At 57.8% G+C, this 14,394-nt stretch overlaps 1 protein-coding gene across 1 annotated transcript; it reads right to left on the bottom strand.

Moving 5' to 3' along the window:
- Positions 1 to 557: 557 nt before the first annotated feature.
- On the bottom strand, positions 558 to 12,617 carry GAL3ST2 (galactose-3-O-sulfotransferase 2). Its single transcript, XM_058665249.1, has 4 exons — positions 12,297 to 12,617; positions 3,274 to 3,360; positions 2,311 to 2,581; positions 558 to 1,674 (listed from the first exon to the last, which is right to left on the bottom strand). The coding sequence occupies exons 1-4, from the start codon at positions 12,323 to 12,325 to the stop codon at positions 856 to 858; spliced, it is 1,206 nt and encodes a 401-aa protein (XP_058521232.1). The 5' UTR covers positions 12,326 to 12,617; the 3' UTR covers positions 558 to 855.
- Between the last annotated feature and the right edge of the window lie 1,777 nt (positions 12,618 to 14,394).

Genomic DNA, 14,394 nt, shown 5'->3' with positions numbered 1-14,394 from the left:
ATTTTAATACCCCACTGAACGTCCCCAGCTCCCTCCCAGAGAGTGCCAGCCTGTGCTCCCCAACCCCATGGAATCACCATCACTGGCTACTTTCCTTCTTTCTGTGCTTGTGGCCATCTGTAGGCATGGAACCTGGGGGAAAGCATGTCCCATCCTCCATCCTCAAGGGCCGCCTGAGATGAGAACGGGTGGCTCTTGGCTCTGGGAGACTCCAAGGCCTCCAGTCCCTTGCTCCTGGCCAACGTCCATGCTGATCCTTGCTGTCCTGATTCTGGTTTTTCTGGTGTCTTCTCTGAAGTCACTGTCCTTATACCAGGTCTCACCGATGAGGTCTCGCCCTCTGAACCACAAAAAGGGTTGTGCAGAGCTGCCCCTCCAGGGCTCGGCCCAGTATTCACAGCAACTGAGGCTGCCTTGGGGGGTGCACAGGGAGCTCAGTCTTGCATGGGCTGCAGCGGGTACTCTTGGGGTCAAGCAGGTGTCCTGCACACAGCTCTGAGCTTTCCACCCCTGGGAACACGCTCAGCACCTACCCACGGCAGAGTCTAGCTCCCTGGGCTTGTCGGCAAGATGCTCACTGTTGCTCACCCACAATGGCCCCACCCACCATCATTCAGCTGCACCCAGCCTGGCCTCCCTGGGCCAATCTGGGACACCACGGGTGACCAATGGGGCATGTCCTGCCCCAGCTCCATCATTCTGCCTCAGCCACCTCCCCTTCCCTCTCCTTTGCTGTGTCTGTGTCCCCTCCGACAAGGTGAGTCACTTCTCACCCGGTGCTCTGGTTGGCCTGGAGACGTGGTAAAGAAGGCACGTGGATGGCCTCCTTAACACCCCACCCTGCACCCGCATTGGCTACCCTTCCAGGAAGGGAATGACCTTGCGGGGCTTCTCCGGAAACTGCTGCGAGTACAGATGGGCCATGTATTGCAGCTCGGGCATCACCATCCTCTGGCACATGTGCAGTGTGGCGTTGTCCAGGTCAGGCCGCAGGTTGTAGCCCAGGATGTCGGCCTGGCCTGACTGGAAGGGCCGCAGCAGCCGATCGGTGATGAGCACCTGGTTCTGTGGGGCACCATCTTGCAGGCACAGCTCCGCCAGCTCCCGGCGCCGTGCACGCAGCCGGGCCACGTCAGTGAGCAGGCGCTCCGGGCCCAGCTCGGTGTACAGGCGCTCCCACAGCGTACGGTTGAAGTGCTGGTACAGGCGCCAGTCGAGCGCACACCAGCGCCGTGCCAGCTCGCGGCTCTCGGGCGCCAGGTGGGCCACAGTGCGCTCGCTGCGCAAGTTGAGCCTGAAGGCCACCACGTCGTCCAGGTGCCAGCGCAGCAGGTGCCGCAGCAGCACCACTGACTCGTCAAAGTGCTCCGCGATGAGTACCAGCTGGAAGCGCTGTTCTACTTCGGCTAGGCGCGCGCGCACGTAGCCCTCCTCAGGGGGCGCGTTGTGGTCGAAACCCAGGTCGAACCACATGTTGTTGCGTGCGTACGCGTTGCTCAACTCCTGCCCATCGCCATAGAATTGCTGTGGTGATGCCAGGAACGCATCCAGCGTCTTGACGTTGCGGAAGGCCGGCACATAGCCCTTGTAGTAAGTAAAGGCCGACTCTAGCTGGTGAACCGGGTCCCGGAGGATGGAGAAGTAGAAGGTATCCTCAGGCATCACCTTCCGCACCTACAGGCAATGGGAACCCTCAGCACCCGCCAGCATGCAGCTGTGCATAGCCCCACCCCTGCACAGGTGCCCGCTGCGGCTGCCTGGGGTGGGCCAGAGCCACGGAGTAGCTAAGCAGTGGCCAGGCTGGGGGAGCATCGAGCAGGGGCTGGCAAAGCAGAGGAGTCCCCTGGGGCCCCAGGACTCCAGTGCGGATGCCATGGGTCCCTGGGAAAAGGGGCCTGCATCCACCTGAACACCTATGGGGCCAGGACCTGGGGAAGTTGAACTCAGTAGAAGCCAGAACTCCTGGTCTCCTTGAAGGGGCCACAGCTGTGGTGCTCCACCCAGGGCAGATTATTGAGTACTGCACCCTACCTGGCTACCCTATGGCTAGCCCAGGTCCCTTTGGACACCCGGGGTGACCCCAACACCTGTATACCAGCCACCCCTTCCCTCTGGCTCACGGCAGTGAAGTCAGGAGGTGCTGGAGGAAGGCAGCCTCAGGCTGAACCCGAGTCCTCTGCAGGGCAGCACCCTGACTCCAGCAGGACTAGGCTGACTGGGTGGAACCTGAGAAGCCACAGGTGGCCCACGAGGCATCCATGCAGTCTAGCACCTTCTCTGGCTGGTGTTCATGCCAGCCTGCAGCCGCACCTCAGGCAGGTTGAACCGCAGGTGGTTGCACATGATGTTGAAGCGCCGCCTGGCTCCAGGGCCAGCCTCCTCCACACCCTCCACGTAGCGTGCCAGGAAGAGCCAGGGATAGCCCAGGTGAACTCTGCCGCCAGCTGGCAGTGCAGTGGACAGGTTGTGTGACTCGGCGAAGCGGTAGAGGATGTTGAGGACTGTGCTGCTGGCTGTCTTGTGGGTCTTGAGGAACATGATGTTGGTGACAGGGGGATCCTCAGGCTCACCACTGAGCAGGCTAGGCAGGACACAGACCACAGTTAGCGTAGACTCCAGGCTGCCCCCACAGCCTGGAGCCTGGGGCGTCCCCACAAGGGCCACAGGCTCCACCCCCATCCCTGTCTTGCTCCTGGGCACTTGTTCCATTTGTCAATCACCAGTGTCCCTGCTCTGACCTTCTGTGCAGGAACAAAGGTGTCCTGAGGTGAAGCCTAGCCAACACAGGGCCCAGGGGGAGGTGGGGCCCACACTCAACCACCACGGGGCAATGGCCGAGGCTGACCAGGATGGTGGGGCAGGATGAACAACCTGCACTGGTCCTGGGAACAGTGAGGGGTGGGCCAGGACATGTCCCAGACAGCCAACCAGCAGGACCATGCAGGGCAAGGTTGGAGCCCCAGCCGGAGATGGGACTGCGGATATGGGATGAGGCTGGGCTTTGGGTGGGTGTGGAGCTGTGCAGCTTGGATGGGGCTATGGGCAGCCACTTATATAGAGTAGGGGAAGGCTGCTGCCCCATGTAGGGCCTCTAGCCACAAGTTGGTATGAGATGTCCTTTAACCTCCAGCCTGGCCATCTGGTGGTGGTTCTGACCCCTGTACTTGGTGGCCTCAGCTGTACCATGGCTCCGCCAAGATAAGGTGGTTTTTCTCCTCTCCCTTAGGGCAGCCCTGGCTACTGCTGGTTTCTCCAGGAGCAATGAGAACTTACGGCCGAAACAGTTCCATGTCCACACGCAGGAAGGCCACGAGTAGGAGCACGGCCACAGCCAGGAGGAGCAACAGAACCTGGAGCAACCTGCAGGTAGGTGTTGTCAGCCCAGAACTGGGGCAGAGATGGGGAGTCCTTGGGCATCAGCCCAGAACTAGGAGCAGGTGAGCCCCTAGAAAACCTGAGATGGGTGTCGTCAGCCCAGAACTGGGGGGTGGAGGACCCTAGGAGAAGTCCCAGGAGGCTATGCAGGCGCTGCTGGGGTAGAGAGTCGGGTAGGGCCAAGGTCAGCTGTTCTACTCCAGAGCTGGGCCCCAGGGACTCAGCCCCAGACTTGGGCTTAGCTAAGCAGAGATCCCAGCCCCTCCTGTCCCCAGGACAAAGCTCACTCCAACACATTCCCCAAGGGGCCCCTCACAGTGAGTGGCACTGCCAACCACAGCCCTCTCACTGGGCAAATACCATGGGAGAGGTGCATTCCCAGGTGGAGGCCACCCAGCAAAGGAACCTAAAGGAGGAAGAGAAAGCCCCACCAGGCTTAGCAGAAAGACGTGGCCCCAACTTCCTAGTTCCAGGTCAGTTTCCCACTGTCCACTAGGCTCCTGTGGGTGTGATGGTCAACACAAGCACAGACTGGGCCTCCAGTGACCCTGCAGCCCAAGCATTGCCACCTATTTCTGCCTCAACCCTGCCTCAGCCCACATCCTGTCATCTTTCCCACAGTGGGAATGAAGGGGATTTCCCCCAGCTCAGCCAGCTGCTGGGCTCTGGACATCACATGCACTCCCACCCCACAGTCACAGGCGGCTGCTGGGCTCTGGACATCACACGCACCCCACCCCACAGTCACAGGCGGCTGCTGGGCTCTGGACATCACACGCACCCCACCCCACAGTCACAGGCGGCTGCTGGGCTCCGACATCACACGCACCCCACCCCACAGTCACAGGCGGCTGCTGGGCTCTGGACATCACACGCACCCCACCCCACAGTCACAGACGGCTGCTGGGCTCCGACATCACACGCACCCCACCCCATGGTCACAGACGGCTACTGGGCTCTGGACATCACATACACTCCCACCCCACAGTCACAGGCGGCTGCTGGGCTCTGGACATCATATGCACTCCCACCCCACGGTCACAGGCGGCTGCTGGGCTCTGGACATCACACACCCCCCCAGTCGCATGTTCACAGACTTGAACGGTGATGGCTAGGCTGATAACAGGTGCATGGCGATGGGAGGAGCCCCAGGTCTCCCTGACCTTGGAGCTAGCAGAGCCCAGTGCATGAGAGGACACTTGGCTGGAGGAAGAGATGATCCAGGGAGGGGCAGGGCCGGCCCAAGCCCAGAGCCACCCAGGTCCACAGAGAACACAACGAGGAGGTGGGTGTAAACAGGATAGAGTATCGCATTCAGCTGGGGGCTGGGACTTTTTGTTGGACAGAGCTGCACTTAGTGGAAATGGGGTAGAAAATCCAGATGGAAGACATGATCTGTGAGGGTCACCAGCTTCCTCAGTCAAGGCTGACTAGCGTGGATGACCAGGGTGAGTGTCCTATTCCTTCTAGCCCTGGGCGCTACTGCCCGAGGCCCCTCACCCCTAGATGATAGGGCCGGATGGGTCCAACTCCAGCAATATCCCCTGAGACTTTGGTCGGAAGTCACCACATGGAGCAGTTTCTGCCTAGGTCCAGGTCCTGGACTCTAGGCCACAGCTGCAGTGTTCCTGGACCAGCAGGGAGGATGTGGCCAGGGCAGTGCTGGGAGATGCAACTGGGGGTGAGCTGTGGGAAATGGTCAGGGATGTGGTCAATGGTTAGAGGTGTGATGTGAGCAGAGGGAAGGGGTCAGGGGTGCGCTGTGGGCAGTGGTTAATGGTCACAAGTGTGCTGTAGGGGTGATCAGGTGTGTAGGCAGTGATCAGTGGTCAGGGGAGTGCTGTGTGCAGTGGTCAGGGCTGTGTGCTGAGCAAGCTGCGGTCTTAAGCCCTGTTCCTACCCTGGGGAAGCCCCTAAGTGCAGCACAAAGTGATCATAGTTGTCTAAACTGTGAGGAGTTCACAGGTGAGTTAAGTGCAATACAGTGGGGGCAGGAGGGGAGAAAAAGGCAGAAAGGAGGGCAGAGAGTGAGAAGCATTGAGTAGCGTAATTCAGCTGATGAGCAAACAGGATTATCCGGGTCGGGGCAGGTGTGGCCTCTGTGTTATGGCCTTAATCGAGTTCCTGGCTTACCCCATGGCCTAGATAGGCAGGTAGGTAGTGTAACCTCAACCACAGCCCCCCACGCCTGTCAATCAGATGACTCCTTACCCAGGATGCGTTTCCCCCAACCTGGGACCTGCAAGAGCCCACAAGAGGAGAGCCTCACTCTGTGTTCCTGTTGACATGAGGACAGAAGGTGGAAATCGGCCTCCCAGCCACCCACTCAGTCAGCGAGCATGGCCCACACATGGCTGTGACCTCCTCACCTCAACAAACCTCACCACTCTGTGGCCGCACTGGTGCCTATATTGGAGCACTTTCCGAGGAGAGGACCCAGAAGCCCAGCTTCCTGGTGTGAGGCACGCCCTCCTGGTGCATGTCCAGTGACAGTGCTAACATCCACACTTGCTTGGAGGCTGATGGAAGACCCCTCCCACATCCATGTATTGTCAAGTGCACTGGCCTTCTGCAAAGCAGTGTCCACCCTGGGGCAGGGTGGTTCATACAAAAAAAGGGGCACTGGATGATAACTAACCTGCATAGCAGCTGGTTGAAACAGGGAGCCCTTTAGCGGGCTGTGTAAAACAATGGGCCCCAATTCAGGTACAAAGAGAGATGCTAAGATGCTGAAATAGGGCCAGGCAGCATGGCCTAGTGGCTAAAGTCCTCGCCTTGAACACGCTGGGATCCCATATGGGCATGGACGCCGGTTCTAATCCCGGCAGCTCCACTTCCCATCCAGCTCCCTGCTTTGGCCTGGGAAAGCAGTCGAGGGCGGCCTAAAGCCTTGGGACCCTGCACCCGTGTGGGAGACCTGGAAGAGGTTCATGATTCCCGGCTTCGGATCAGAGCAGCACCAGCCGTTGCGCTCACTTGGGGAGTGAATCATCAGATGGAAGATCTTCCTCTCTGTCTCTCCTCCTCTCTGTATATCTGACTTTGTAATAATAAAAAAAAAAAAAGTAAAAAAAAAGATGCTGAAATAACAGCTGACATCAAAGACCCACGTCCAATGCGTGAACATAACCCTGCTTGTGCAGCCACACCTGCCATGCCCTCGCCCCACAAAGGGACCGCTCAGCTGTGGGTTCCACACACATTCCTGTGCACTCACGTCCTAGGGACAGTGGGACCCCAACCCCGCCACAAGCTGCATGGTAAAGTGTGCGTGTACATATACTACACAAACGAGTCTTGTGGGTGTTTGGTGATAATTTAGTGCTGATAGGACTGGGGGAGCGTAGCTGCTCAAGTAGCACTCAGGGGACACAGGACCAGGGGAGGTGCCCATGAGGAGCAGCTGGTGCCAGCATCTGCACAAAGGACCTCTTGGTCCATGCCGCTGGGACCACGGGAGGGCCTGAAGGTGTCGTGTCTGAAGATGGATGGGGCATGTGGGTACCAGAGGTTTCCACAGCCTTGGCGATTCATGTCAGTGTCTCTGACATCACGTACACATTTGCTATTTTGTCAAAGTGTCCTCTTTCTCAATTCGATTTGCTTCAGTGTATTAACAGAAGAAATTCTCTCAGTAGTCTTAGTTAACTCTGCACACCAAACCCTGTTGCTTGAAATAGATTTGCAATCACCACTAGGTGCTTTATCAAGCTTATACCAGCTACATGACATCAGCGAGGATGGGCAGCCCTGTGTCCTCACTGCACACAGAGGGGTCTGACCAGCCACGCACATTAATGGATGGGCAGTCCTGTGTCCTCACTGCACAGAGGGGTCTGACCAGCCGTGACCTCAGTGAGGACAGGTAGTCCTATGTCCTCACTGCACACAGAGGGGTCTGACCAGCCACGCACATTAATGGATGGGCAGTCCTGTGTCCTCACTGCACAGAGGGGTCTGACCAGCCGTGACCTCAGTGAGGACGGGTAGTCCTGTGTCCTCACTGCACACAGAGGGGTCTGACCAGCCACGCACATTAATGGATGGGCAGCCCTGTGTCCTCACTGCACAGAGGGGTCTGACCAGCTACATGATGTCAGCAAGGATGGGCAGCCCTGTGGGACTGTGTCTTCACTGTAGTGACAGAGTAGACCCTCAGTTCTGGCTCAGGAGGGACCTGGACTGGCTGCAGGCCGTGCCAGTCAGTTTCCTTAGAGGACAGGACTGCATTTCCTTGTCAGTGTTGTGTCCATGAAGCCAGAAGCCAAATGGGAATTCTAACCCTTACATTCCTCAATTTGGTCTTGATGCCTTGCTAGTACCCCGTGACACACCCACCCTACTCGTTTGGAAACCAGATGCGTGCCCTGTTCACCTCCATGAACAGCGGGCATCCCAGGTGGGCATGTCTACCCGAGATGAGCTTCTACCACTTGAGTCTCTGCGGGTACACATGGAAAATAAGTCTGCCCACTCCTGCGAACCAGCCAAAACCTCCAGCACCTCTCCAAATGCAGAGAATGAGCAAAACCTTTGCTTTCTCAATGGCAGGGCTGTTGCGCTTTAAGCCATTACACCTTCACCACCTCTTCTCTTGATCATCTCTGGAAGCCGCCATGGGCAGGACTCCTTAGTGAGCCCTTTTATCCTATTAGGAGATCCTGTATGTCACACAGTTAGTTTTGAAAACCTCATCACTGCTCCAGGTAACTTGGCCTGCATGTCTGCTTGAGCCTGCGGATAACCAACAGGCCTCAGAGGAATTCCTCACAGGATGAGGAGGAGCCTGTACCACGATTAACAGAATCTGTCACCTGTAACAGGAGTATGTTCACTGAAAGGGACGTTAAAAGTCTTTACACACAGGCTGGATAGTTTTACAATCAGCACTGGGACAATACATCAACATCCAGTACGTGGAAGTAATAAAATCTTTCTTAAAGGGCACTCCACTTGCAACCTGTTCTGTTCCAATTTTGCTCATAGTAATTGATAAACTTGTCTGTTTCAGAATCCAGCAACCTCTCAATGTATTCACCATGCAGGGAGGCACAGCCATTGGCCGTGGCTGTAAATCCCCAGCTTATAAGACAGATCTGTCAGAAGGGACAGGGAGGGCTCAGCGTGGTAGCCTAGTGGCTTAAGTCCTCGCCTTGCATGCTACAGGATCCCAGTCACTCCATTTCCCATCCAGCTCCCTGCTTGTGGCCTGGGAAAGCAGTCGAGGACAGCCCAAAACCTAGGGACCCTGTGGCCGCATGGAAGACTGAGAATAATCTCCTGGCTCCTGGCTTCAGATCAGCTCAGCTCTGGTTGTTGCAGACACTTGAGGAGTGAACCAGTGGATATAAAATCTTTCGGTCTCTCCTTCTCTCTGTATATCTGACTTTGCAATAAAAATAAATAAATCTTTTTAAAAAAGATTTATTTGTTATTATTTTTCTTGGAAAGTCAGATTTACAGAGAGGAGAGACAGACAGGAAAATCTTCCATCCAGTGATTCACTCCCCAAGTGACTGCAACGGCCAGTGCTACACCAATCCAAAGTCAGGAGCCAGGAACTTCCTCCAGGTCTCCCTCGTGGATGCACGGTCCCAAGGCTTTAGGCTGTCCTCTGCTGCTTTCCCAGGCCACAAACAGGGAGCTGGATGGGAAGCAGGGCTGCCAAGATTAGAACCGGTGCCCATATGGGATCCCAGCGCGTTCAAGGTGAGGACTTTAGCCACTAGGCCACTTCGCCGAGCTCCCAAATAAATCTTACAAAAAAAAAAAAAAAAAAGGGAGAGATTTCCAAACCCACAACAGGCACAGCCTATGCCCACAGTCAGCAGGAAACAGCTACCCAGGATATGAGGAATCGTTCAGGACCCTGAAGGCTAGGGTTGGGAAGCTGATACAGAATGATAGATTCTGTCCACTGCTGGTTTAGGGTCACCAGTTGGAAGCCACACCTCCCCTGCCCTAGTCACCCTAACCCGCCTGTCAAATGACCCTTCCCTTCACTTGGGCCAAGGGGCCAGGCCACACAATCACTGGCCTTTTGAGCTCAAGAGAAGCCTGGTAAGGTGGAGGTGCTCTGCCTCCCTGCAGACACGGAGGATGGAAGGTAGCAATCTCTCCCACCTCTCCCTTCCCCGCCCCCTCTGTCTCCAAGCATGGTTACCTTCTAAACCTCACCACTTCACAGCAGCAACGTGGGGATCAGCCCAGCCACAGCCAGATGGGCAGCTCCTCAGCCTTCCCCACCCTCAGCCTCTGCCTGTGTCCCCCAACCCTGGACAGAGAGGCCACATCAGACCCCAGCTGACCCTCAATCTTCTCAGCTTCTGCGACCTGGCCAAGCAAGGCTCAGCTCTCACCTGGCTGCTGGTTGACTCCATCTACTCCTCATTCACTGTCCCACATTACCTGGTGCAAGCCTCCCCCATCATGCTCTCCCTCCATGGGGCACACCAACCATGGGTGAGACTGTCCATCTCCACAGAAGCCAGCTCACCTGGGAATGCAGGGGCAGTTGCTCCCAGCTTCCCTGCTTTTCCCACCAGAGTGGTCCCAGGCTTGCACACCCTGCACTGTCTGCTTCACCACTGGGCATTGTCCCTGCCTACCCCTTCCTGCTGCAGGCCAAGAGATCAGGGCCTACTGAGGAGCTCCCAGCCTTAGTTAATCCCTCAGGGGTCAGGGTCCAGACCAGTGACAAGGAGGAAGAAGAGCAGCCTGAGTCACTGCTCTGGCCCTTCGGGCCCACCCAGTGGGGATGGGCCTTTACAGTTCCATAAACCTGGAGCTGAGCTGATAAGGGTGCCTCTGCTCTAGAGAGCTTCCCCTTGCCCTGGCCTGTAGGATCACATAGCTTGGCACAGACATGAGCCTGAAGCACAGCCTGTCTGGGGTCCTGAGTCCTCCCCAAGCTGTCCCAGGACGGCCTTGCCCCAGTCTGCAAACCACAACCCCTCAACCAGCTCACTCTTTTTTTTTTTTAAGATTTATTTGTTTTTACTACAAAGTCAGATATACAGAGAGGAGGAGAGACAGAGAGGAAGATCTTCCATCTGATGATTCACTCCCCAAGTGAGCGCAACGGCTGGTGCTGCTCTGATCCGAAGCCGGGAACCTGGAACCTCCTCCAGGTCTCCCACACGGGTGCAGGGTCCCAAGGCTTTGGGCCGTCCTCAACTGCTTTCCCAGGCCACAAGCAGGGAGCTGGATGGGAAGTGGAGCCGCCGGGATTAGGACCGGTGCCCATATGGGATCCCGGCGCGTTCAGGGTGAGGACTTTAGCCGCTAGGCCATGCCACCAGGCCCAACCAGCTCACTCTTAACTCCAGGACAAACCCAAACGCAAAAGGTTTTTGATAAAGTCTGGGTCCCTCATACAGAGAGAACTCTTCTCTCTCCTCCCTTGGACGTGGGCTCCTCGCCTACCAGTGGCAGGGATAAGAAGCATAACCAGCCATAGCTGGGAGCAGCTGGCTGCAGCAGTCCCGCATCCTGCTGTAAACGTGGGAGCGACTGTTTTCCTTCTGATAAGCGAGAGGACGAGCCCTGGTGACAGATGGGGCTGCAGCTCTCCTTTTCGGACAGTCTAAGCCCTACTCCCCCTCCCATATTATCAGGGAATGAAGGGAGCTGACCTGGAACGTCCAATCTGACCTTTCCAGAAGTTTCCACAATAAATTCTGCCTAGCCCAAGAGAGATGCCCAGGTGAGGAAACTATGGGGCAAGGTGAGGGAAGGGAGATGCCTGCGACCCCTCACTCTGCCTCTCCTGCTTTGGGCCTAGGCCCTCACGCCCTGAACCCCAGCCTCACACCCACACAGCTATGTCTAGGGAAGGCCTGAGCTGACCAAGGGCAGGAGTGTCCCTTGGGGCCTCTCTTCTTGGTCAAGGGGAACTCTAGAGTCAGCCCGGCCCCTTGCACTCCCTGGGGCACCTGGGTCAGGCCCTGGTGGATCAGAAATGCCAAGGCTGGCACACGGCCGACCAGGGAGATACCAGGGGCCCAAGCCCAACTCAGACACGACCTTGAGAGCAGCAGGCAGCAGGCAGGCAGCCTCTAGTGCTCCCCACAGTTGGACACAGGGCAGAGGGCCACTGTCCCTCCCCAACCCCAGCTCCCGGCCTCCAGTGCTGGCAGGACTGTGCCTGTGGGCTCGCTGCAGGAAGCTCCTCTCTATCTGCAGGGCTAGGGGCTCTGCCAGCAAACCTTGTGCCTGGTGGCAGGATCTGAGCCCTGGCATGGTTCTAGGAAAACAAACAGGGTCGGGAGGGTGACTCTGCCCCAGCAGGGGTTCAGCCCCCTCTTCCCCAAGGCCATGGCCGAGGCCACCTGGGCCTCTGGGGACTCCCACACCCAGGGTCATTGAGACTGTAGCACCTGCACAGGCCTCCCTGGCCTCCTGCCATCTCTGACCTCAGGGACCCTGGATAGCCCCAAGTCCTGAGTGAGGCCCCAGCTCAGGGCGCAGCCACCAGGACTGGCCCCAGGGCCCCTTCACAGCTTGGCATTGTCCTTGGGGACAGGGGTGGGGTCCCAGATACAGCTGGTCACATTCGTCGTGGTGGGTACATGCAGAGGGAGTGGGTCCAGGCACTAGGGTTAGACCTCTGCCCTGGAATCTTCCCCAGACTGGACAGTGAGCCAGACATTTCTGACCACACCCACCTTCCCCCGGCCAGCCAATCAGGAAAGCCTGCAGCCTGCGAGGCTCCAAGACCACCACAGCCATCCTGCAGGGGACCATCCAGGGTTGGGCCACACTTCCCACCCAGCAGTGAGTCGGGTTGAATAAAACCAAAATGCAGACCTCAGGGAAGGGCTGGCAGTGACCCCCACATTCACACTGACTTCCCTCAAACAAAAAATGGTCACTGAAGGGACCTGAAAGCTAGAACAGGCATCCTTGGGCACCAGCCTTACCTCTGAGAGCCACCCAGTGTGGACAGCATGCTGTCCTGGGTTCCAGTGGCACCCTGGATCTCACCGTCTCAGGCCTGCCTGCTCACAGCTCCTGGGCACAAGCAGCAGCAGGTGTGGCCACTGCGTGAGCGTGAACTTAAATCCCCAGAGCTCACCTGCCAGCTCAGGTGCAGGCCACGCCTCCCTCTGAGGGCTTAACTGTTCTGCCAAGAAGAACCGGACTTTCACTCCTCCATCCATGGGCACTGGCTGACGGAGGCCCACTCTGTGCCTGGGCTGGTGCTGCCCACTGTGGGCAGCTGAGGCCTGTGTGGCCTGACACCCAGCTGGTAGCATGGCACACCATGGCCCCGGGAACATGCCCAACACAGACAAGGATGGGAGGCGTGATCAGGTCCCAAGGTGTCTTCTCACCCTGCTTGCCCCTGACGAGACGCAGACAGCAGCGCTGTACACTCTGGGGAATGCTCAAGTGTTGAACAGATTCCCATAGGTCATCCTGTGTGCAGGCACCTTCCTCTTCAGAACATATAAATACAGTGACCCACAGTCTGATCCCAAGGGTCACAGTCCACACAGGCAGAGGCCAGCAGTGTAGAATGGGAGATGGCCATGGGGACCTTCTGGGATGGGTGTGCAGCCAGGAGACAGCTACATGCATATGGCTTCCCCAAGTCCCTGCCCCTTAGGGTTGGCCCTTAGCATGGCAGTTCCACAGTCCAGCACCCAAGAGAGGTGGAGCCTGAATCATGGCTAGGCACTGCAGATCCCTTGTGAGGACCCTGGGATAGGCCCTCTGAGCCCCCACATTCCACAGCCCACGACAGATGAAGGGCAAACCCCACCAGAAAGGAAGCTGGGCTGTTTCCTGTTCTGTTGCCCAGGACTGACACCCCTGGGTCAGCTTCCCCCCAACAATACAGTCACACGGCAAGACACGCACTGAGGCCAGAAGCACCCAGGCTGCAGCAGGAGGAAGGGTTAAGGTCAAGCAAGGTGTCCCCTGCTCCAGGCTAGCCAGAACAGCCCTCAGGCCAGGGGGAGGTGGCCACCTGTGACCAGTGGTGTCTGAGCCTGCAGGAGACGTGGCCTAGGAACACCTTGAGATGCAGACAGCAGGTGCACATCCACAGCCAAGGCCCAGCTGGATGGCACCACGGCCACCCACCAGCCACTTTGTGAGAGGAACAGCCCTGGGAGTCCGGGGCCTCATCCACTGCCTCTGTGCCTGCCTGCAGGGAAGGATGGGTTTGGCTTGACCCAAGGCCAGCAGGGGGGCAGTAGGGAAGGGGGCACCGCCTATATTTGCTTCTCCAGTTGGCACTGCCTGGCTAGCTAGGGGAGCCCAGAGGCACCGCAGGGACAAAGGGTCCATTCTCGGGTCTGAGTTTCAGCTCCAGCAGGGCAGGGAGGAGGGCTGCTTCCTGTCCCCACAGCAGCTGGGAAAGGAGGCCTCACACACAGCTGCACCTGGCTCTTGCTTCTAGCTAGGTCCATGAGGCATGGCTCCTATCAGCCACTCTGGATATCCTGGCCAGCCTGCATGCCTCTTTGACTGAGGGTTCCACAAATCCAGAAGCTGGCTGGGGGAGTTGGTCAGACTGAGGGCATCATCTGACTTCCCAGCCACGTCCCACAGAACACCTGTTGGCACACAGGCTGGCCGGGGGTGGGGGGGCAGAGGTGGAAACTCACAGCCAAACCCAGCCCTGCCACGGCTCCTACACACACTGGCTCCCAGCTCCCACAGAGGTGTCCCAGATCCCCCACCTGCCTCTCCTCTCTCAGCAGGTAGGTGGGGGCCCTAGGAGGGACAAAGCACTAGGGTCTAGCCCTCTGTACCTGCCCCTCTCAGATACACTCAGATACAGGTACACTCTGTAGGTCACCCAGGGTAGAGGCTCTGAGACCAACCAGCTGCATGCAGGGTCCTGAGCACTCAGGAAGAGGCAGGTGCTGGGGAGAGCCACGTGTGGACTCTGAGGGGCCAGCATACCAGGGATGGCCACCCCAGGCCCATTTACTGTTAGATGCCCCTGGAAGCAGTGGTCCAGAGAACAGCTTTCCTGCTGCCTCACACACACCCTTAGCCCCAGGC

This window comes from Ochotona princeps, chromosome 5 (genome assembly GCF_030435755.1).
Source record: "Ochotona princeps isolate mOchPri1 chromosome 5, mOchPri1.hap1, whole genome shotgun sequence".
NCBI lineage: Eukaryota > Metazoa > Chordata > Mammalia > Lagomorpha > Ochotonidae > Ochotona > Ochotona princeps.
The sequence above is the reverse complement of the archived record's forward strand: the minus strand, read 5'-3'. Positions and strand labels throughout refer to the sequence as shown.